The 23106-nt window shown below is 39.3% G+C and overlaps 1 protein-coding gene and 1 long non-coding RNA gene across 7 annotated transcripts; one reads left to right on the top strand and one right to left on the bottom strand.

Annotated features, from left to right (window-relative positions):
• Positions 1 to 662: 662 nt before the first annotated feature.
• On the bottom strand, positions 663 to 20971 carry LOC102078369 (uncharacterized). Of its 4 annotated transcripts, XR_001224532.3 has the most exons (5): positions 1654 to 2832; positions 1410 to 1510; positions 1149 to 1285; positions 979 to 1038; positions 663 to 888 (listed from the first exon to the last, which is right to left on the bottom strand). It is a non-coding gene; the product is annotated as an uncharacterized LOC102078369 (long non-coding RNA). The 4 variants fall into 4 exon arrangements; XR_003220242.1 differs by adding an exon at positions 20743 to 20971 and having other exon boundaries at positions 663 to 1285; positions 1410 to 1472; positions 1654 to 1800; XR_003220244.1 differs by adding an exon at positions 5099 to 7645 and having other exon boundaries at positions 663 to 1285; positions 1654 to 1800.
• On the top strand, positions 14095 to 17865 carry elf3 (E74-like factor 3 (ets domain transcription factor, epithelial-specific)). 3 transcript variants are annotated; one of them, XR_002062095.2, is made up of 9 exons: positions 14095 to 14255; positions 14389 to 14549; positions 15068 to 15304; positions 15466 to 15579; positions 15661 to 15807; positions 15894 to 15980; positions 16085 to 16204; positions 16367 to 16611; positions 16990 to 17242. XR_002062095.2 is itself a non-coding variant. In XM_005452189.4 (9 exons), the coding sequence occupies exons 2-9, from the start codon at positions 14396 to 14398 to the stop codon at positions 17099 to 17101; spliced, it is 1164 nt and encodes a 387-aa protein (XP_005452246.1). In that variant the 5' UTR covers positions 14095 to 14255; positions 14389 to 14395; the 3' UTR covers positions 17102 to 17865. The 3 variants fall into 3 exon arrangements, 2 of the variants coding, with proteins under 2 accessions (XP_005452246.1, XP_003446550.1); XM_005452189.4 differs by having other exon boundaries at positions 14389 to 14546; positions 16416 to 16611; positions 16990 to 17865; XM_003446502.5 differs by having other exon boundaries at positions 16416 to 16611; positions 16990 to 17865.
• Positions 20972 to 23106: the final 2135 nt, after the last annotated feature.

Raw genomic sequence — 23106 nt, 5'->3', positions numbered from 1 at the left:
GACACAACCCTACAAAGTAAAACAGGAAACTCACAGACTGTTTTACAACACAAAACTCAGGGACACGAACAGAGCACAGAGGGAAGACACAGGTAGGGATAATAAGGCATGACAACTAAACCTAAAGAATTAATACAAAATCAGAATAAACTAGAAAATGATAACAATAAACTCAAAGCGCTGGGTCTCTTTCGCCCTTGTGCTGATGGTGGTAGCAGATGTAGCAGCAGCAAGATAGCAGACATGTCACTGTCCCAGCCTACAGACAAATAAACAAAGAATTATTCCAAAAATACATTCAATTGATAGAATTACCTATATAACCAACAATGGCAATTAAAAACAGTCACAGTCATACCATTCTGAGTGATCTGGATCGACCCTGGCCCACCAACTAAAGAAAAAACAATTTGACTCCTGCTTACAATTTACATCAGTATCGTTTAAATCAGCGCTCCCCAACCCCCGGGCCTCGGACCGGTACCGGTCCGTGAGTCGTTTGGTACCGGGCCGCGAGAGTTGAGGCTCAGGTGTGAAATGTATGGTTTTCGGGGTTTTTATCGGTTTTCAGCGTTATTTTGTTATCGTTTTTATCGTTAACTCGGTTTTCCTGGGTCTTTTCACGTGTGTTATGAATAAATCTTGTTTTTTTCGGTACCGGTACTAGTTTTATTGTGTTGTATTTATCCGCGACACCTTAAAGGCCGGTCCGTGAAAATATTGTCGGGCATAAACCGGTCCGTGGCGCAAAAAAGGTTGGGGACCGCTGGTTTAAATGATATGTGAACTTTTGGGAGAGAGAGTTCTTTCCTCTGCAGCTTTTCTTTGAATGGTCTTCAACCACCATGCAAGGTATCCTGAACCGCTTTCTGGATCGTAGTAATGTTCCTATGTAATTAAATACATGCAGAATGACAATGTTATCAAAATTTCTGATAGCAATTATGTGTTTAATGTTGCAAAGTCCCCTTTACTTACATATCCATGTTGTGAATATGGGTCTTGTAGATATGGAAACAGAGCAACAATCCCCTGCCCCTAATGTATAAATTCAGCCATGATCGTCCCTCAATTGGCATTGAACATCACAATTAAAAATAATACAATACTAAAAATGTTTCTCTATAGCCTACATTTATGATTCTTACCCATGTGCTTCTGTAATCTCGGCTGCAAGTATGTTTACCATCTGTCTTCTAGTTGCGTCTGTCAGAGATTTGGTTTTTGCATACTCTTGTATGATGTGTTCACCACCGGGCTTTGTTGTTAAGATTTTTTCAGTCATCTTAAATAGACATAAAATATAAAGTCAGAAATTTTTAAACCTTAAAAAAGACTAGAGAACAATTACATAAAAACACTTCACATCAAACATCCAGATTAGACTTAACAATGTCTACTATCCACACCTTTTGCCTCATAGTTTATATGGGATAGCCTTTTAGGTTGTCTTCCTTCAGTGGCAGCTGCTTCTTCAGGAGGGTCACACATTGTGAAGTTTAGAATGATGCTGAAGATGATGATGATAGAGAAGAACTTGTGCATTAAGGAACATGATCAAAGCAGAAGCATTAAATGTAGCTGTTAATGCTCCAATCTCAACCTTTAAATTTATTATAAACATATTTATGTATGTGAATGGTGAGTGATTACCAAGTTCTTCATTGCTCAGCATGACTCGGAAGGTTCCCGGTGACCCCTTCACTATTTCTTCCAATACCACTGCATCTACTTCTGTGTCCGACTGGTCAAACACCTTCATAGCTTGTCTGCCTTCTAGTATGTTAAATTTTAGGCACACTGAAGTAAGGTAAAAGAAAAGAAATGTTACAGGGTCAAATGGTGCTGATGAGATGAAGCTGAAGCATATAGGTAATTCTCATTCATTGTCAAAGTAAAAACGATTGTCAACGTTAGAATATGGTTTTATAATTAAGTTGGTGTATTGAACAAGTAAAAATTGATATATTGTTTTATCCTGATATTCTAACCTTCTTTAATGAAAGCATCAAATGTTAGGTCAGACAGCCTAACATACTTCTGCTGCTAACAAAGATCTTTATCAGCCAGCGTTACTGCAAATGGGCCAAGTGTGACTAACATCTAATATTGTTTAATGACTTTAGCCTACTTATCAAGTATTGGCCCACTCTTACTGCAGTTCACTTTATTTCTGTGAACAAGTGATATACATTAACATATCATTAACATCAGTTAATGAATACAAAATACATATTAGTTACTAAATAATAAGCAAAAATCTTAAGTAGTGTATGCCTTTGGCATTTGCTTAAAAGAATATAAATCAGTAGAGTTAACTTTATGGTAATGTTACCTACGTTTTCTGAAAGTTTGTTCGCTTACGGAAGCTAATTAGCAATTATTAGCTTACTAATAAACACTAATTTAGTTGTTAAAACTATGGCATTAGACATGTGACAATTATATTATCTCGGCAGCATTTAGAAGAAATACATAGTTAACATGTTTTAGGTTCATATTAACTCAGTGAGAATCAGTGAGAGTGACATCTGAACTTTTAGCAACTGTTAGCATGTAGCTACTCGACAATATCATTAAACCTATGGGTAAATGCTGCTAACATGTCCTCACTCGACATCAGTGAAACTATAAAAAGCCATTTAGTTTAAAAAATACCTTTTAAACAATGTTACGTATGGGTAAGTTAACTTCAATTACCTGACTGGGGTAACTCTCTGGAGAAAATTCCATGCTCGTCAGAACTCTAAGGCTACATTCACACTGCAGGTCTTAATGCTCAATTCCGATTTTTTGATCAAATCCGATTTTTTTGTCTGCTTGTTCACACTACACATAAAATGCGACAGCAAACGCGCTCTAGTGTGAACGCTCAAAGCGGCCCGCATGCGCAAAAGAAGATGTCACGCACAACGCGCTCTGTTTAGACCCAGAGCAAACAATATTGTTTGACTGATGGCCCTTAATATAAAGACTTCGGACTTTACGTTTCCCAATTTTTCCTTTAAGTTATTTTGTTATTTACATAATAATGTAAATAACCTGATAATGATCCTTATTGCTGTTTTAGAGGAGCGGTGCTTCAAAGGGTAGTTGCAGATTTCTGTCAGAATCTGCAGATTATACAGTACAAATAAAATGTTCACGTTTCTCCAACGTTGTCTTCCCAACAGTTTCACTGACATCTACACTGGATGGCCAGAAAGCGTTCGCGATATCTTCTCCGGCGCTGATGATTGGCGTCTGTCTTGTGTCAGTGACGTAAAAGACGGATTTAATGCGACATGACCGTTCAAACAGCAGTCGCTTTCTAAAACATCGGATATGTATCGGATTCAGTACCACATATGAAAGTGACCCAGATCGGATTTGAAAATATCGGATTTGTGCCATTCACACTGTCATACCATGATCGGATATGGGTCACATAGGGTCAAAAAAATCGGATTTGATGCGCTTTCGCCTGCAGTGTGAATGTAGCCTAAGACTGCGCACACCTGCGGACTGGCAATAATCAACACTGTGTGGAGTTAAATCTTCACTATGTGTCAAAAGAACTTTACACTGACTTTTAACTCTGATGTTAGAGCTGGTTTACTCCTCATAGAGTTGTAAATACTTTATCTAGGTTAAAACAGGTTTACTCTGAAATATTGACACTCCATTTTTTACTGTGTAGTCTCATGAACAACATTAGCTAATTGTCATACTAGCTAATCTTAAAATGACTGTTCAGTACAGAAATACTGTCCCATGGTCTCAGCCTCAGATACTTATCAATTCAAACAAAGCTCATATAAAAACAAACAGATGAACAAAAAAATGTTCTCCTTCATTTCTGCCAAACAATGCTGTATGAAACGTTTCTAGCGGTTAGTATCATGGCTGCTAGGCATCCTGAGCAACGCGACGGAAGCTGGACCGTCCCATTTCACAAGCCTCGCACTTCCGGTTTTCAGGGACGCGGCCCACGTAAACTGCAAAGGCCGCATCCTCCAAGGCTGCAGCCCCTGAATTGGGATACAGCCAGTTCTTCAGCTGTGTATTGGGTTTTTTTTACACGCACGCCGGAGCGTCAGCTTCAAGCGCCATCACTAGCTACTGCCATGGGTGTGATGACGTTGGGATTAAGGGATAGCTCAGTAGGTAGCATGGTTACCCCATGATCGGAAGCTTCCCTGAGGTACCCCTGAGCAAGGTACCGTCCCCACACACTGTTCCCCGGCGCCACTGATTAGTGGCTGCCCACTGCGTCCCTGAGTGAATGGGTTAAATGCAGAGAGAGTAATTTCCCCACGGGGATCAATAAAGTATACATTATTATTAATACGATAGATTTTTTTTAAAGCACAAAGCTGTCATATTATTTTAAAGCTTTAGGAGCATTTGATTATTTCAAAATCAAATAAAAAAAGAAGCGTGTCAAAGTCCTTACAGGTAAACATTTAACTCATGGTGAATGTTGCTGTCCTCCATTCCCTGTTGGACACACATGATCCTTTTATCAGCTACTGGAGCACAATGAAAAGAAGCTTTCCAAATGTCCCTTGTCCTCACTGTATGTAATTAAAGCCTTTTCCACATATGGAAATGTGTGGAAGATACACTTGGTGATAAAAACACAGTAACAAACATTATCACCTGCCGCTAATCATTCTTTTACTTACTTACTATAATATCCTATCCAGGTTAACTCCAGGAACTGGAGTAACAAATACTGAAGAATGACAACCTTTTTACCGTTTTGTCTTTTTTTAAAGCTTTTGTCTTATGATATGATTTTTGTGTTTCCTAAATAGGAAACACTGCTTGCATGAAGGTAAATTATGAGTTGTGTTGAAGACTGCATAACCTATCAAATCCCTACTAGTTCCAGCACCTTCAGATAGTTCTTCAGCTCCCCCATTGCGTCTTTTGCCGTGACAGCTGTATGTGGTAACATGCCCTGGCTCACAGTTCCACTTGACCCTACAGATGGCCCTACATTTTCTTTGGCTTTTACTGGTTTTTCTTTCTGGTTTTCCCTGTTTCAAATTCAGTTGAGTTGGATGTTTCTGGATGGACATCCTATGAATACATTCAGCCAAAATACACTTACTGCGGGCTGCACTGAAATAATCCACATCCATGACATTGATACATGAAGACATGAATTAGTCAGCTCAAGATGAAGCCATGGCAAACCTGGTTTGCAACACTTTGGCCCATTTGAGGTTCAGGAAGTGCATTATATTTGAATGTTCAACCCAGTCCATGTAACATGTACCCTTTTTGGTTTGGCAGACAGACACCTGAGATGGCTTTCATTTTAGGATGTCCTAAAATGCACACAATATAGCTGAAGATGAGACACTGAAATGGTTTGTATGAGAAACAGAGAAGAGTCACCAGGCTGCCCAATCACTAACTAACTACCTTTACTGTTTTTTTTAAACAAACAGCTACATCTGCCAGCTGAACTTAAGATCCTGAAGTGTGTCAGGACAGGAAGGGATCAGCTTTATTGCAGATTTTAGGGATAAACTTTATACTTCACAGCTTGTGATGATTCTATTCTTTGTTATTACAGGAGCTGTAAACATCTACAAAACATATTTTGTAGTAACTCCAGTTAACTGACAGTACAATGGCTAAAGTACCTTATTATGTACCGTCTCTGAAAGCTGCAGTCCCGTGGTCTGACTGATAAAGTTGAAGACATAAAGCCAAAGGGATTATCAGTCATGTAACTGGTGTCAGTTACTCAGTTTGGTGTTTTAAAGAGTTGCTGATCTCAGACCTACTAAATGTAGTCATCTGCATGAAGAGAATATATTTTCTCTGGAAGCATTAAATCAAAAGTCTTCTCTTGTATGTTATGTTGAACTAAAAACTTAAACCTTGAATTCTCTCACACTGTTATTTACTGTAAAGTAATTCAGAGTCATTCATACCAGAGTACCCAGAGAGGATAATCTATAGTTTAAATGTATGACATTCTACAGTCCTCAATATTATATTACATCAAGTGATCCTCTGTGCATTATATGAGGATGATGTGAGTACTTCTAACATTACAGAAAGCAAAGGTCACTATCACTTGTTCATGAAATGCTGGGTTTATCCATCTTCTGGGGAGGGCCTAGCGGTCTGAAGTGACGATTTCCCTCTGACAGAGTTGCTGGTGAAGATCTTGACTCCTGCTTGATCACTACAATAAGCTTTAATCTTCCTGATGTTTCTCTCAGTATGCCAACAGAACATCACAGCACAGGAGAGCTGTGATGAAATAAAGGAACAAAGTTTTTCCAAACTTCTGGACAGCTAACAGCTGTTGATAACTCTGAGGCTACGTCCACAAGTACACGGGTATTTTTTAAAACACAGATTTCTCTCTGCGTTTGGGCCTTTCATCCACATGTAAACGGCGTTTTGGGCCACTGAAAGTGGAGATTTTTAAAAACCCCTGCCAGGGTGGAGATTTTTGAAAACTCAGTTTTTGCGTTTTACGTGTGGACAAGAAATACAGATTTACTCATGCAACATCAAAGGCGTGCGCTGTTTTTGACCTCACGCTGTGCGCCACGTTATTGTTTACATGAGATACACTACAATGGCGGATATAGACAAAATACTGTTGCTGTTAATCTTACTATCTGCAGTATTCACAGGCTTACATATACACACGCAGTTATTGTCCCTCCATTTAGAAAGACAGAGGCTTCAGAGTGAACTTCGGACGTAGCTTCTACATTCAACACAGACGCTGTAACAACCCCAATCCCTATGTCGCTTTTGAATACATTTAATTTTATTTAAATTAAATTTATGTTTGCTGTATGCATTTTGTTCATTCCTAAGTCTACACAACAAGCAAAATACTGTCTTTAGTTATTAACATTTGAAATGATGAAGACACTCGAAAAATAACACAAAATTAGCTGCCTTTCCAGAAAGACCAAAACTTTTCAGAAGTATTTAAGGTTTTGTGAGGATACAAAACCCTGTTTATTCGCCCCCCCAGGCTTCTAGACTTGTGATTGGCCAGCATTTGGATTTTAGCATTTACATGTGGACGGAGATATGTTTTTCAAAACTGCACATATGGACGGGATTTTTAAAAAAAAAATAAAGATTGGAAAGTTTCCGTTTTCAAAAATACCCGTGGACATGAGAGATTGGGAACTCTGGGTCCTGTTTTTAAATGAAGAGAATAAATTCCACTTTTAAAAAAAACTTCTGCTGTTTTAAATCTAACATTTTAATTAACATTTCCATACCATACCATATTACCATATTCCATATTCCATAGTGTAATGGTTCTAAAACAGTTTAAATCTTCAGTTTTATATCATCCTAAGTCTTATGCAAAAATCTCAAAGGACAACATTACATTTCTAGACATTTTGGATATTAATATCTATTATCTATTAAATTAATATCTCTGGGCTTTTGTGGAGTGTGGAGCTGATGTCATCTGTTACGACCCGGCTCATAGCCGCAACATAAAAGATGATGAATACCAGGTTGTGGGATGAGAAGAGGCTTTATCTTAAAATGGACAACCAGGTCGGCTAAAAATGGCTGGTGCCACTAAGGCAAACACAACAAAAGAGATGGACAAAATGGTGAACGGAGAACTAAACTATACTGGGAAAACTAAACTACTGACCCTGAACAGAAACACAAACCTGAACACGAATAACAGCCAGCAGAAAACAGATGACGGTTGGCAGCAGGGAAACACACGGATGAGACATGGTGGATACACAGACGGACCAGCCAAAACTACAAAGACAGAGGACGCGACTTAAATACACACAGGGAAACACAGGGAGATTACACACAGGTGGGGAACACAGCTGGGAATAATCAACAAGACGAGACAGAGGTAAAACTGAACACACTCACATGAGACGCAGACCTTCACAATAAAACAGGAAACGAGAACAAATCCTTAAACATAACATAAAACAAAAAACTGACAACATTAAATCATAACACATCTCTGTCTAAAACTATTCAACTGTCTCAGATCAAGTACTGTTCCAATTCAAAGTACTCTCAAAGTTCCCGGATTGTTTTTCGCTCACGTCATTCTATTGAGCATGTGTCTGTGGTGACTTGTGTTGACTTGGTGCAGCCAAATGTCCCAGAATGCATTTCATCCAAAACTCAAATGTGTCAATGACGGAGAAGAGAGCGTCTAAAAAGTTTAAAATATTACTATTTCTGTGACACAAAATAAACTTTTAAGATATTTTCAGGTGACAATGTAGCTGTGTAAACTTCAAATATCTGCTCAATTTATCAAGACATCACATATTTGCAAAAGTGCTCCAACGTTTTCGGAGATATCTGTTACCCACCAGCTCAAAAAATGACCTGGAAATCAAGACTCACTAGCCGATGAGAACATCTAACTCCTAGCACATCATTGTCGTTGCTCTGCATTGAACTGGAAGAGCCATATGGAGGTCATTGCTTTATTTGTTGCTGTGGCTGTGGTTGTGTGCTGGGTGTCCACACAACAGACAGGGAGAGTAACAAGACAAACTTATTAAGAAGACCAGCTCTGTGGTGAGGAATAAACTTGAGAAAGTCCAGCAGGTTATGCAAAGAAGAATGCTCTCAAACAGTGGCGGTCCTAGCCTGTTTGGCGCCCTGGGCGAACATTCCCTCTGGCTTTGACCTTTTCTTGTCCATCTTCCATTAGTTTTAATGTTGCACTCCAGTATGAACACCCATCCCCCAACCAGAGGATCACCACAACATAGACCTACACCTTAGTTCACAGATTCGCTTTGTCTAAGGTTTATTGCTGGGATTTCGCACAACCCAGGATTCAGATCATGAATACATAATGGGCTTGGATTTACAACATTATGAATGAAATGTGCTGTATTTGGAAGCAGCAGGCCCCTCCCCTTTCGATGGGTTGTGTGTGAGACTTTAAATCATTAAACTTTAAATTATAAATTTTAAATTGTTATTGATCCCTTTACCCCGAGTCCTAAAGTGTATATTTATTGTCTTACTCTTCTTATATTTATTGTTTGTTTACTTGCACTGCTGTAACTGGAGCCTCGTCGTCTCGTCTCTCTATATACTGGACTGTATGTAGCGGAGATGACAATAAAGTTTACTTTGACTTCAGCAGCGAGCAGGCGCACCGAGGGCTCTCGCGCTCACTTTTTGCATGTAGAATTTCGAAAAAACATTGGTGCAGATTATGAGTCTGTATCATAATGTCCGGTGTTTTCCTGTTTGTTGGTTTGTTTTTATTTTCTTTTATTTTGCGAGTTGGTTATTAGATGCTGCTCCAGCCAGCCAGAGAATCCCCCGCCACCCCGCCCTCTCCTCCCTGTGCTGCAAGCAGCAGGCTCACCTCGCAAACGAGGGCGCCCTTACTCCCAGCAAATGGGCGCTAGAAAACCGATCGTTGTCTATGCCATCCCCAGTATGCGCTGGCATGACATCGGGGCAGCATGAGTATGAGCAAATTTTTTATTGCCGATGCCCGTGATGCCGTGCCCACCACGATGCCGTGCCCACCACGATGCCGCCCTGGGCAACCGCCCATGTTGCCCATGTCAAAAACTGCTGCTGCTCTCAAATCAGAAATCATTTATGATCAACCCTAGATGCCCACTCCATGTCCTGGAGGTTATCAACAGTAGTGGATTCAGTCAAAGATTGACTGCACTAAAATGCAAGTCTCAGCACTTCGGGAGGTCCTTTTTACACCAGAGGCTATACGACAGTTTCATGCACAAACTTTAATAATACAGTTGTATCCACATTTGCTCTTTCATCCACTGTTATCCTCTTCAGTACCTTGTACCAACACAGAGCACAGCAGCTGCCTGAACGCTACTCCAACAGAGGTTGATTACCTTGTTAATAATTTTACCTCCTAGCTACATAGAACTCTTTCACAGGAGCTATAGTATCCAAAGAGAGTCTCAAATCAGAGGTACTTGACTCCCAGTATAACTCTCAAAAGAGCACCTTTAAGCCGATAACTTGTAAGCTGGAGAGGAAATGGCATATCACAAATTTAGAAGACCATTATTTACCCTGGAGAAATAGTTTGCTATTTTAAAAAAAAACCCTTCATAAAGCTAGAACATCTTACAAAATAAGAACAACCCTAGGTTTCTTTTCAGCACTATAGCCAGGCTGACAAAAAAGTGAGAGCTCTGTTGAGCCAACCATTCCTTTAATGTTAACTAGTATTGACTTCATGAACTTCTTCACAAATACAGTTGTAAACATTAGAGAAAAAATACTGTTGTGAAACAGCTAACAGATCATCTGCAGAGGAATGGCTTATTTGAAGAGTTTCAGTCAGGTTTCAGAGCTCATCACAGCACAGAAACAGCTTTAGTGAAGGTTACAAATGATCTTCTTATGGCCTCTGACAGTGGACTCATCTCTGTGCTTGTCCTGCTAGACCTCAGTGCTGCTGTAGAACATGCTGTAGGTATTACAGGTACTCCGCTGCAGTGGTTTGTATCATATCTATCTAATAGACTCCAGTTCGTTCATGCAAATGGAGAGTCCTCTTCACACACTAAGGTTAATTACTGGGTTTCTCACGGTTCTTTATTTGTAGTTAATATTGTTTTGCTGTTTGAGATGTCTGGTGTCATTGCAACATAATTATAGGTAAACACCATTAAATTTTTCATCATGTTGCATAAATCTAATTACATTTATTGAAACTATATTTTTGAAAGGCGGTCATAGTAAAACTTTAATGTGGGTTGTGCTTGGGATAAAGGCATATTTTTTGTTATACGGTATCTGCGAAATGCCCCAACTTTAGCAATAGACCAGGTAGAGTAATGAAGGGTGACGAAAAAGAGCATGAATTGAAAGCGATGAAAGAATTTGCCCGTTAGTCTTCAGGCGATGAAAGCAAAGACCAGTTGTGTAGCATTCCTGTAATCCGCTGGGGAAACTGAGTGAGCAGCGTTGTGAAATCTGGGAGAATGTTCTTTAGCAATTACTGACTGAAACAGATTCCAAAGGTTAGTAGGAAATAGGATTATGGGACACACACGTCACCACCTGTCCACACCTAATATTTCTTCTCACTCTGAATAAGAGCCTGTGACGTCTCACCCTGATTTTATGACCTGAGACAAGTGATATGTTTCAGGACCTTTAAATTCTCTCCTAATAACACTGATCAATTTATTATGCTCTGATGGTAGTGCTGGAGAGTCATTAACTCTCAACAAAAATGCCTCTATGAGTAAAGCCTAATTAAAACAGGAACAATATTGAGAACAGTAAATTTTGTACCTCTGTGATATAGGAGTTGAATACATAAAAAACTGCTAAATACTGAGTTTTATTTTGCTCTAGCTCAGTTTTCTGATTCCAGCAAAAGCCAAGTATAGAGACGCAAAGTACAAAGAACTGAAGATCCAAGTGTCAGATGAGCTGTGAAAAATGTCATGTCGGATATACATAAAAGTTGCCTAAATTCTAAATGATTGAAGTCCAACACACATTATTCCGAAGCTAAACTTGATGATTTTTTTTAAATTGAAAACCACATTCTTTTTCTGGTACTGTCTAGCTATTTCTTTTTCAAAACAGTATGAAACAAGTATTTCAGCAAACAAGAAGTGTTTGGGTCTGGTCTCCTGGTGTTCCTATCACTGAAAGCAGCCTTTCATAATTGCAATGCTTAATATTGAACCAGATGTCTGCTTATTGCTATGTCCCCAAGCATGAATCAAAAGAAATCTTTAAACATTCGACTTTAAGGCCTGATGCATGAGTTCTTTTGTGGTCTTATACCTTTATTCTTTGTGATCCTAACTTAAAAATACAAAGTAACTGGAGCCTTGTCGTCTCATCTCTCTGTATGCTGCACTGGCTATAGCAGAGATGACGATAAAGTTTACTTTGACTTTGATTTGGTTAAATGACTTGTGAGTTCATTTCTCCAGTGTTCTCCTGTTATTTCTCTTGCTGTGAGCATATTTGTGTTTCACTGCAAAACATTTCAACACACTAAGTAAAAAAAAAAAAATCCATAATGTCTATTTTTATTTGCATACAAATGAATATCTGTGCTGCGCTGTGCTGAGTTAAAACAATTTATGGTAGTTACATGGCAGAACAGCAGCCGTGTGGAAAACCATACCTTCCTGTTGCTGGATTTCATGAGTACTTTTGGAATCAATGATAGAGTACAGGGAAAAACACTGTTTTAAATGGACCACAGACCCTAGTCCTAAACAGTCACCCAAGAGATTAAAGAGTACAACAAAACTCTAATATGACATGAAACGTAACAAGAATGACATGTCACTTTTTAAAGCCTTAAAAAAAAAAGCAATAAATGACAGTACTTCCATGGTACATTTTTATGGTGTATCTGTATTTCTTTCTATACATTTCTGTATATTTCTGTATTTCTACCATGTATTGGCCAAGCCAACCCATATTGTAAGAGATCTTTTTTTATATTAGCAGAACAAATACAGTACGTAGGCTTTGGCAGGAGATTACTAACCACTAGGTATCAGCACTGAGCCAGGCTAAGCATTAGCTTTGGTTTGCTGCAACACAGAAAACCTGATTCTTTCTGCTACATGACACCTGAACAGACTACTTACACACTGTGTCTGCAAAATACTGACTATCTTACCATTAGGATGGAATAATTATCAACATGCCCTCTTGTGTTTGTATCCTCTGATGTTTATCTAAACAAGTATTAGTACCCAATACTAACAATATGGCCACTGATATTTCTTTGCTGTTATAAGGATTAGGTTTACACTTCTCTAGGCTTTGAGCTGTGTTATAGGTATCTAGGTACGGTAATGTTAAGAGAGCTGGACACTGTACAGTTCTGACTGGAGCAAGGGAAACACTGGCATACAGTGTACTGACTGCTGTCTGCTCCTAGAGTTTCAGAGTAAGAATAATTTACAGCACCTCTAAAGTCAACAAGCAACATAACTTCATTAAGCTATTGCCATTGCTGGTAACATGAATTGAGCTGAAGGCTATGTGCACTGATAGGAAGTTTGGCTGGTATGGTTTGTTTTAGCTTGGTAGAGCCTTTGGAATCAGAGTAAATTAGAAACAGACACATTTAGGCCTAATCTGTGTTGCTTTTAGGACTCACAGCTCAGTTCCCACACAAACATGGGTCAAAAAGCTTGATATGGTGCAGTCTACAAGCATAGTCTAGGTCAGACATGGCACAGAAGTCATAAACCTGGCTAAATATGTGAGCCAGGTCCATAAAATAAATGTCAGTCATCCTGAACATCAAGGCCTAGATAGAAAATGCACATATTTTGGGCAAAAACTTACTGCTGGATATTTTGTATGTACAAATCATATTTTCATGTTCACAACACAAGTACTAAAGATACAGGCTGATCGATACAAAGGTTCAATTAAGTTTTTCTTGTCATGAAAATCTTTCTCTGTGCTATTTCTCTCTCTCTCTCTTTCTCTCTCTCTCTCTGTGTCTGTGTGTGTTTATGTGTATAACCTGGAAAATATGAGGTTACCACTTAGCTTAGTGTGTGTCAAACAAGGCAGCTGGGTGCAGTAGAACTTTGAAAAACCTAGATAACATTCTTTTATCACTGTTGGCCTGTGTTGACTGGTAAAACTGATAAAGGTACCTGTCCACACAGGACAGGTACCTCTTTGTGTCTATTTTTAGATTGTGACTATTTGCAAATGTCTATCACACACACCCCTTCCTCATTGATGTGAAACGTGTCTATGTCAATACCTTGACGTGTAAATATGTCAAGTTAGTTCAAAAACAGTAGAAATGTACTAAAAACATAAGTACTTTAAAAGGGACCTAGAGTAAGAACTGTAATGGAACAAAAGAAATGTTAAGCAACAAAAATCTAAGGAAAAAGAAACCCATAAAAGCTTGCCCAGTCAGTGTACAAAATATGATGTAGAAATATAAGCTGAGAGTAAAAGGCAGGGCAGGTTCGTTTTGTTGATCAAGTTCTCAGGAAAGTGGGGGAGGAGTAGCAATGGAGGCGTGGCCATGTTCAGGTGGAATTCCCCTGAATTTACCTGAGTCCATCCCCCACAACTATAAAGCTCAAAAGGTAAAAGCAGGTGCGTTTTTTTTGCCGTGGATACAGAGATTCCAGCAGGCAGAGAGGGCAGTGGTACTCAAACAGCAGAACCAAGCAGAATCCTGACACTGGATTGTCTTAGGACGTCTTTCTGTTTCATCATATTTTGGCCAGTGTTGTAATCAGGTAAATTATATACATACCTAACTAAAATAATCGCTTTACGCTTCAATGATCCTGCTTTTAATAAGCTTTGTTTGCTGGTTTCCTGTTTGTTAGTTTTTCTGGTATGTAAACAAGCATTTTCTATATTTCACAGTGTCTCCATGTCATCGCCGTGCCTCAGCACTGTTCTGACTCATGCTAACCTAACCATGTATCAGACTGGTTTGCCAGATGTGCTGCAACAGCAGACCACTATGCTTTCCAGCGTCAGTCCTCTGCAAATCAGCAATCCAGCATACAGTTCCAACATAGGTGGTGAGAAGAGACATGTTATTTCTGACCTTTCACTGTCATACAATTCACTTGTTTGGTTGATCTGTGTCAGACAAAAGATTTTCAAAATGTTAAGTCTCTTGGCTTTGAAGCTTTAGTTAACCAGGTCAGTCTAGTTTTAGCTAAAGACTAATCTCACAGTAAACAGACGCTCTCTTTCAAACTTCAGCCAGCTTGCTCACCTTTGCTTTGACCTTATTTAGGCACTCACTTAATGATTTACCAGGCAAGTAATGTTTAACTCAGCACAACCGCAACACAGAAGAATGCTGTGACCTCATGGTTAAAACAGTTTCACTCTATTTGTTTGACCTTAGAGAGCGGCTTCAGAGTTAAGCTAAACTAAAAATGCCTTATTGTCACATTCAAACATTCAAACCTATGTGTATGAACTGAGGTCATGGTTTTATGAAAATATGCTAAATTTATGCTAAAGCTTAGTGTGTATTGTGTATCTGCACAGCTAAGGAATAATAAATAATCCCTGGCTGTCACTGCAGGTCAGGGGTACAGGCAGATCAGCCCTAATTACTGGACAGCAGATCATGTGTTGGAGTGGATCAGTGACCAAGTAGAGAGCACCAAGTTCGATGCAAACACCCTTAGTCTGGCAAACTGTGCCATGGATGGCTCCACCCTTTGCCAGATGAACCGAGAACAGATGATTGGGATCTTTGGTGTGCAGCTTGGCCCACACCTCTATCAGAGTCTACAGGAACACAAGACCAAAATGCCTGGTAAAATGCTTATGTTATTCAGGAACGATTTACTGAACGTAACAGCTGTAAATATCCACACATAATTGAAGTATTTTTACCATCTAGCTATGTGGGGAAGAATTATTTTTATGTATGAAAAATACATGTAAACTGTTTCTCGTAATCTTTCCTTCCCCCAGAGATGCAGATGTTATCAGGACAAGAACTGAACGAGACCTGTCAGCTCTTGGACAACTTCTTGGACAACCTTGGACAAAACTTTCCTCTACTCAGCACAATTAAAATTGGTCAAGGTACATCTTGTACAGATATGTTCAAAGTTGACATATTATGTGGACTAGTTTACAAGTGGACTTGCTAATTTCTACTTACAGCTGAAGAAGCTGTCAACAAAAGAGAATTTGACTATCAGGATGACTATGATCTGACTAGTCTGACCATGGAACCAATGACACCACTGAGAGACACTGGCTACCTGTCTGATAATCATTCTGACAGCGAGTACAGCTCCTCCTCCAACAGTTAGTATTTTATCTTCATGTTTGTCAAGACTTGTTATCACTCAAGTTCAAGAATGTTATCAAAAACGTATCTCTCATGTATTCAGCTGGCATGTTTGGCTTTCCAAGCATCGGTTCACCAGAGTCTGGCAGCAGTGAATCTGACCCCGAGTTCTCTTACCCTCCGATTTCAAGTGAGTAAACAGGAAAAAACAACAACAACAACAAAAAACATTTGAAGTTATTTGCATTCCCTGTATTTATATTCATTTCTGACAAGTCACCATTTCATCAACAGAAGCGCACATTAAGCCAGACAAAGGAGAGTCCCGATTGAAAAGACCACGGGGGCGACCTCCTAAAGTCAGCAGAGAGCACAGCAGCAACATATATGACAATCCAAAGAAAAACAAACATGGTAAGCCCACAAATGTTGTCTTACTCATAATGTAAAACAGCTTCAGTAGGCATGCATCTGAACACTGAAACTATTTTACAGATTCTATTTTGCATTTATTTTGCATCTTTACTAGACCACAGATATTTATCTTTTCTTCTTGCTTGCTTTATGCTAATACAGCATGCACATGCAAACAGACATTTAGCTTATTTTATCCCACTGTCTTCAGCACCTCGTGGCACTCACCTGTGGGAATTCATCAGAGACATTCTGATCCACCCAGAAAAGAATCAGGGTCTAATGAAATGGGAGGACCGCCGTGAGGGTGTCTTTAAGTTCCTCAAATCTGAGGCTGTGGCTCAGATGTGGGGCCAGAAGAAGAAAAACAGCAGCATGACATATGAAAAGCTCAGCCGTGCAATGAGGTGAGTTCTTGTAGCAGCCCTTCCTTTACTTCTTCCTCAATCTCAACAATTTAATCAGATATTTGAATCAGACATGATTCAGAAAATATTGTGACAAGGCTAAAAACACATGCTGCAGTAACAGCTTCTTCACTTTTAAGATACTTTTTAGATACTTTTGCTTTAACCATGAACCCAACTTTAGCCCACCTAATCAGAGTTGTATTGGATACATAGCTCCTCCAGGTCACAAAAGTCAGAAAATTGTTATGGCAGGCTCATTAAGACTCTTTGCTTCACATGTAAAATGCTTGGTTGTTTTAAGCTGAGCACCAGATGATGAAGGGGATCACATGCTATGTGCTGAACTTCAAGTAACTGAAACTTCTCCACCTGCAGGTATTACTATAAGAGGGAGATTCTGGAGCGAGTCGATGGCCGGAGGCTTGTATACAAGTTTGGAAAAAACTCCAGTGGCTGGAAGATTGAGGAGATTGGTATGGCTATGTAAGACATTAGTCACTAAGTGGGTAAGAACTGAAAAGCCAGTCAGAGCAGTAGTTCAGGAACTATAAATGCCTAACCATGTTGCCTGTCTGAAAAAATCCTTGCTGCCCCAAATGTTTAAGACACTAACTTCCTCTAAAAGGAAGGTGTTACAGAAAATGTAAGCCAGTGTTTATGGCTCTAGTAGGTTTTATGAACCAATATGATGTTTCACATGTTTTTAAATTGTTTTAGATACTTGTGAGTGCAAGTACCTACAGTAAAGGCTGAAAAAGCAAACCTCTTACAGATGAACAGATTTTACTCTGGTATTTACTTGTTTTTGTTGATGCAGGACTCTCATCTTCATTTGTTGCTACTGTAGCACTATAAACATCTTTTTTGTTTTTTTTTTCCATGTAAAAAACATTGTGTGTCTTAGTGTAGGATAAGTTTGGAAAAACAAAAAAACTCGGCGAGAAATAAATGTAGGTGAAGTTACTTCACATTAACAAAGTAAAGATGTGCACTACATGTCTTTTGGTATCACTTATTATAAAGTGTGTTTACACAATGTTTGAGTAAAGAGTAGTTCATAAGTGTCTGTATTTGAACATGACTGGTTGATGTGAATCAGTCAAACATTTGTTGCAGTTTGTGTGATTGTTTTAATGTAATCACCTATCTCTGGATTGATGAGGGGAGTAAATCTTATGTCAATCATTATGTGAATTATGTGAATTGTTTTTATGGCTTTTTGTATAAATAAATTTGGACATGTAACCACCCTCTGTTTGGGGACTTTTTTTCCACATACTTTGTTAATTACAAATAAAAATTAATTATTAGTGACCAAAGAAAAATAACAATAATAACAAAAATATTGGATACCTCATTAGTGAAAGTGTTGGGGGTTGGAAGATCCTACAACAAGAGCTGCAGGATGCTGGAGAAAAGGTTGGGGACAGAACCAAAGCCTATGAGTAGAAGAAATTAGACGCAATTAAGTAAAAGTAGACCTTCACTAGAGGCTTCATTGTGGTTGCCAGTCTCAAATGACAACAAGTATATTACAGTATCCATTGCCAACAACCTGGTTATGAAATTAACCCTTTCATATTGCATTGCTTCCCAGTATGGTTCAGGTTATTTTGACGTAGGCCAGATATATTTATATTGATAAACTTTAGACCTATTTAGAAAGAATAAATAGCCTGTGTGACATAAATAAAGAGATGATTTAGAATAGAATAGAATAGAATAGAATTCAACTTTATTGTCATTGCACATGCACAGGTACAGGGCAACGAAATGCAGTTTGCATCCATCCAGAAGTGCTTTAGCCATGGTATAGATATATTACAATATATATTAGCAATAATAGAGATGTGTAAGTATATTACAGAAATGGGTCTATTATGGTATGTTATAATGTACACGGTATGAAGTATGTTATGAATATTCTATAACTATAAGTATGTACAGGCTGTAGTGAGTACAAGCTATGTACAGGATATAAATATGAAATAAAAAAACTATACAGAAATCTGAGATATACAGTTCAGGGTTCGTACGCTTTTTTCAGGGTCAAATTCAAGCACTTTTTAAGCACTTTCAAGATCCGTTTTTAAGCTTTTCCAGTACCCCCCCGCCGCACTGCCCCGCCAAAAAAAAAGAAAAAAAAAAGAGAATGCATGTTTCAATTTGCATCACCTCAGTAAGACCATGTGAAAAAACACCTTAGCTCCCCTTTTGTTAGGACATAGAAAAACGCACCACACAAAAATACTGCAAAAGGAACGGTCACCTTATATACTTAGTGTATAAACTCAAAATGCACATTTCACTTAAAAATTAAGATGTGCAAATGTGAACAAATCAACTTGTTAGAGATATTCTTCTCCTGTTGAAAAAAGAAAAACGAAAAATAAAGAAATAAGTCTAGATATTGATGCTTCTTTCCTGTGTGACAAAAAAATAGGAGACAGATGTTTGTTTGTTTTTTAAGTTATTTCCCAACAAAACTGTTTTATTGCTAACTACATTGCTGTCTGTATTATTCCTGAAGTCCTAAATGATCACCTTTAAAGTGTTTGTGCTAATAACATCAAGTCAGGCAGGCATGGAGAACAGCACTGACTGTTTAAGTAGTTTAATGTGTAGGTGGCGATAAACACATTTTGAATGAAAGCCGGGGAACCTTGGTAGCACAGAAACAAGTGGCTATTCTTTGTGACCATATGGATCCCTCATATTACCATTATTTCACCCAAAGGCACCAAATTAATACGCAAAAAAGCTGCAGCAATACACACAAATATAAACAGTACTTGGTAACAACTTTGCTTTTAGCCGTTAACCCTCTGGTGTCCAGGGTATAATTGGCCGTTTTTACCTACTTTTGATTTGGCCTCTATATTTCACCATTAAAAACTGTTTATCTTGCCAATCTGTTATTATCTCATTTTGACATAATGTGTCAGCACAATTTATCTAAATTCAGACAAAATTTAAAATACAAGTAGAAAGTGATATTTTTGACTGTAAAAACCACAAGCATGTTTAAGGAATCATTTTCATAACTTGAAATGCAAATAGAAATTGGACATTTTTAAAAAATATGAACAAGTTTTGCAAACAACAAAGTTATATAGTACTATTTACCTAAAAATGCAGCCAAGGCTCAGAAGTTTTTTATATAACCATTCAAAACTATTTACAGAACAATCAGCTGTGCTGCATCAAATAAGGCACACAAATTATTTATGCAACTCCAAAAAATAGTTTGTGTCCACTATAACACAGATGATAAACCACAGGGATAAACCTGCAGGTTTGACGGCAGGTGTGTCACTCAGCGTTTACACTGCAATCTGCCTTTGGTGGCTTTTTTGCAGCAACTGTGACATTCACTAGTAGAACTGACACACAAAACAAAAACTACACACTAACTACACAAGACAACACACTAACTTGAGACTCCAAACACGGCAAACGTCACAAATCTCTCACGTATCAAAACTCTCTCTCTGTCTTTCGCTCACTCGCTCTCTCTCTCTTTCGCCGGTCACTCCTAAAACTTCCCTCTCTTCCCAAACGACCAAATTGCACATGTTGCCATATCATTTTTTGATTGGTCGACATGGTACATTTTTCCACCAATAGGGAAGGAGTGTTTTTTCTTTTTCTTTTTTCACTCACAAGCAAAGCGTCTTTGCTAGCGCTCTCCATAGAAAACGCCGTTTTTTACCGTTTCTTCCCGGAGTAAACGCCACTGTTTTATTAAAAACAAAAAACACCGGTTTTACGTGACCTATCAACACAGTTTAAACACTGGTATATAGCTTGAAGTCCGCACGTTCGACCCAAGTTGAAATGGAGACTCTGGGTCGACCCCAGAGGGTTAATCAGAAAGCCTTAAGTTGGCTAATTATGTATCGGGCTAATGTTTAAAGCTTTCACTTGAGTAAATTAACTCATATCACTGCTAAGTAATGTTAGCTAAGTTCACAGCATGTTCCATAATAGCGCTGCCATACTGCATCACACTCAGTGCATTTCAATCATTTCTCCAGCGAGTTTGATAGCTAGCAAAATAATAATCATAATTTTAAAAAATTGCATGCGTAACGTACACTTACTGGAAAATTATTTACTAGCACTCACCTATCATGCGACTGGAGAGCGCAAACTCCGCCACTGTCGTTTTCCATCATACACTCATTTAAACAGCAACCTACAGGTATGTTAGCGCACTCATCCCCGACTGTCCGAGGGAGGGGCGGGGTTACATATTGAAACAGACGCAGCCCAGGCAGGGAAATTTTGCTTTTACATTTTGCGACTCATTTTTATTTCTCTATCTGATAAGAAAACTATTTAATCAGATAGTTATTTGTGGTGAATGAAATACAGTTACATTTTCAAGCACTTTCAAGCACCACATCTGAAATTCAAGCATTTTCCCAACCTTGAAAAGACAACATTAAAATTCAAGCATTTTCAAGGATTTCAAGCACCCGTACGAACCCTGACAGTTATACAGAAATGTGAACTATGTAAGTTATAAACAGTTGTAGGATTAAAAATTATCGTATGTACAGAATGATTATTTACACAGAACTGTACAGTAGTGCAGTTAAGATAAGTGAGATATGTGGATCATTTCTACAGAGGCTATATAAAGTGCTAGTGGTTGTGAGTGGTGGTTCAGTCCATGTTATTATTGTGTGTATGAGGGTACAGTTGTCCATTGTGTGTGTGTGTGTGTGTGTGTGTGTGTGTGTGTGTGTAGGTGGTTGTGGGTGTGTGTATGTTCAGTCCATGAGTTTAACGTGGGTCAGATGTCAGGAGGCAGAGTTCAGGAGTCTGACAGCTGTAGGAAAGAAGCTGTTCCGGTACCTGGTGGTCTTAGTCCGGAGGCTCCTGTAGCGCCTCCCAGAGGGCAGGAGGGTGAAGAGTCCATGTGATGGGTGACTGGGGTCTCTGATGATTTTCCCAGCCCTAAACCTAATGGGAGAGTGTGAAGCAGCGGGAATGAGGATCAGCACCTCCAAATCTGAGGCCATGGTTCTCAACCAGAAAAGGGTGGAGTGCCCACTCCGGGTCGGGGATGAGTTCCTGCCCCAAGTGGAGGAGTTCAAGTATCTCGGGGTCTTGTTCGCGAGTGATGGGAGAAGGAAGCCGGAGATCGACAGATGGATTGGTGCAGCGGCCGCAGTGATGCGGACGCTGCACCGGTCCGTCGTGGTGAAAAGAGAGCTGAGCGTAAAAGCGAAGCTCTCAATTTACCGGTCGATCTACGTCCCTACCCTCACCTATGGCCACGAGCTGTAGGTAGTGACCAAAACAACGAGATTGTGGATACAAGCGGCAGAAATGAGCTTCCTCCGAAGGGTGGCTGGCCTCTCCCTTAGAGATAGGGTGAGAAGTTCAGCCATCCGGGAGGGGCTCAGAGTAGAGCCGCTGCTCCTCCACATCGAAAGGAGCCAGTTGAGGTGGTTCGGGCATGTCCCACCGGGAGGAGGCCCCGGAGCAGACCCAGGACACGCTGGAGAGATTATATCTCTCGGCTGGCCTGGGAACGCCTTGGTGTTCCCCCGGATAAGCTGGAGGAGGTGGCTGGGGAGAGGGAGGTCTGGGCTTCTCTGCTTAGGCTGCTGTGCCCGCGACCCGACCTCGGATAAAGCGGAAGAAGATGGATGGATGGATGGATGGGAGAGTGCATTTTATAGAGATTTTTTGGCCTGAAAACATATCAGCCAAAAATGATTAAAAAATATTTAACTGAAAGTCCAAATGGCAACAACATTATGGAATTGTTGCAATTTACTAATAAACCTTAACCAATCTTCTTCATCTTTTTCTTTTGTCCTTTAATTGGTAATTGGAAGAGGAGGGGGTCCTCAGAGCCAACAGTCAAGGTGCTTCTGGTTTTGGGACCTCATTGATGATTTGCTTTCACTTCCTGCAATCAATAGCTTCTTCGATCGTTGACTTTTCATATCTCCTTGAATGTGTTGAAACTGAAGTGCACTTGGGTTCTGCACAAGGACAAAACAAACCAGCAGGCCCACCTCTGAATTGCTTAAGAAAAACAAATGAAGACTTTGGAGTGGCCTAGTCACTCCAAAGTCCTGACCTGAATGTGAGTGAGATGCTGTGGCATTACCTTAAAAAGGCAGTTCATGCTTGAAAACTACATACTTGAAAAAATTGTGACTGATATCAACAATTTCGAAAGATGAGTGGGTCAAAATTCTTCCAAAGCTCTGTAAAAGACTCATTGCCAGTTATTGCAAACACTTGATTGCAATTGTTGCTGCTAAGGGTGGCCCAACCAATTAATACTGGTTGGGCCACCCCTAATAATAAACACCCTCATTTAGAAAGTATATTTTGCGTTTACTTTGTCTAATATTTACATTTGTTTCACAATCTCAAACATTTAATTGTGACAAGCATACAAAAAAACAAGAAATCAGGAAGGGGGCAAACACTGGGTGGTCAGGAGGTAGAGCAAGCGGTTTG

This window comes from Oreochromis niloticus, linkage group LG5 (assembly GCF_001858045.2).
Source record: "Oreochromis niloticus isolate F11D_XX linkage group LG5, O_niloticus_UMD_NMBU, whole genome shotgun sequence".
NCBI classification, from domain to species: Eukaryota; Metazoa; Chordata; class Actinopteri; order Cichliformes; family Cichlidae; genus Oreochromis; species Oreochromis niloticus.
The sequence above is the reverse complement of the archived record's forward strand: the minus strand, read 5'-3'. Positions and strand labels throughout refer to the sequence as shown.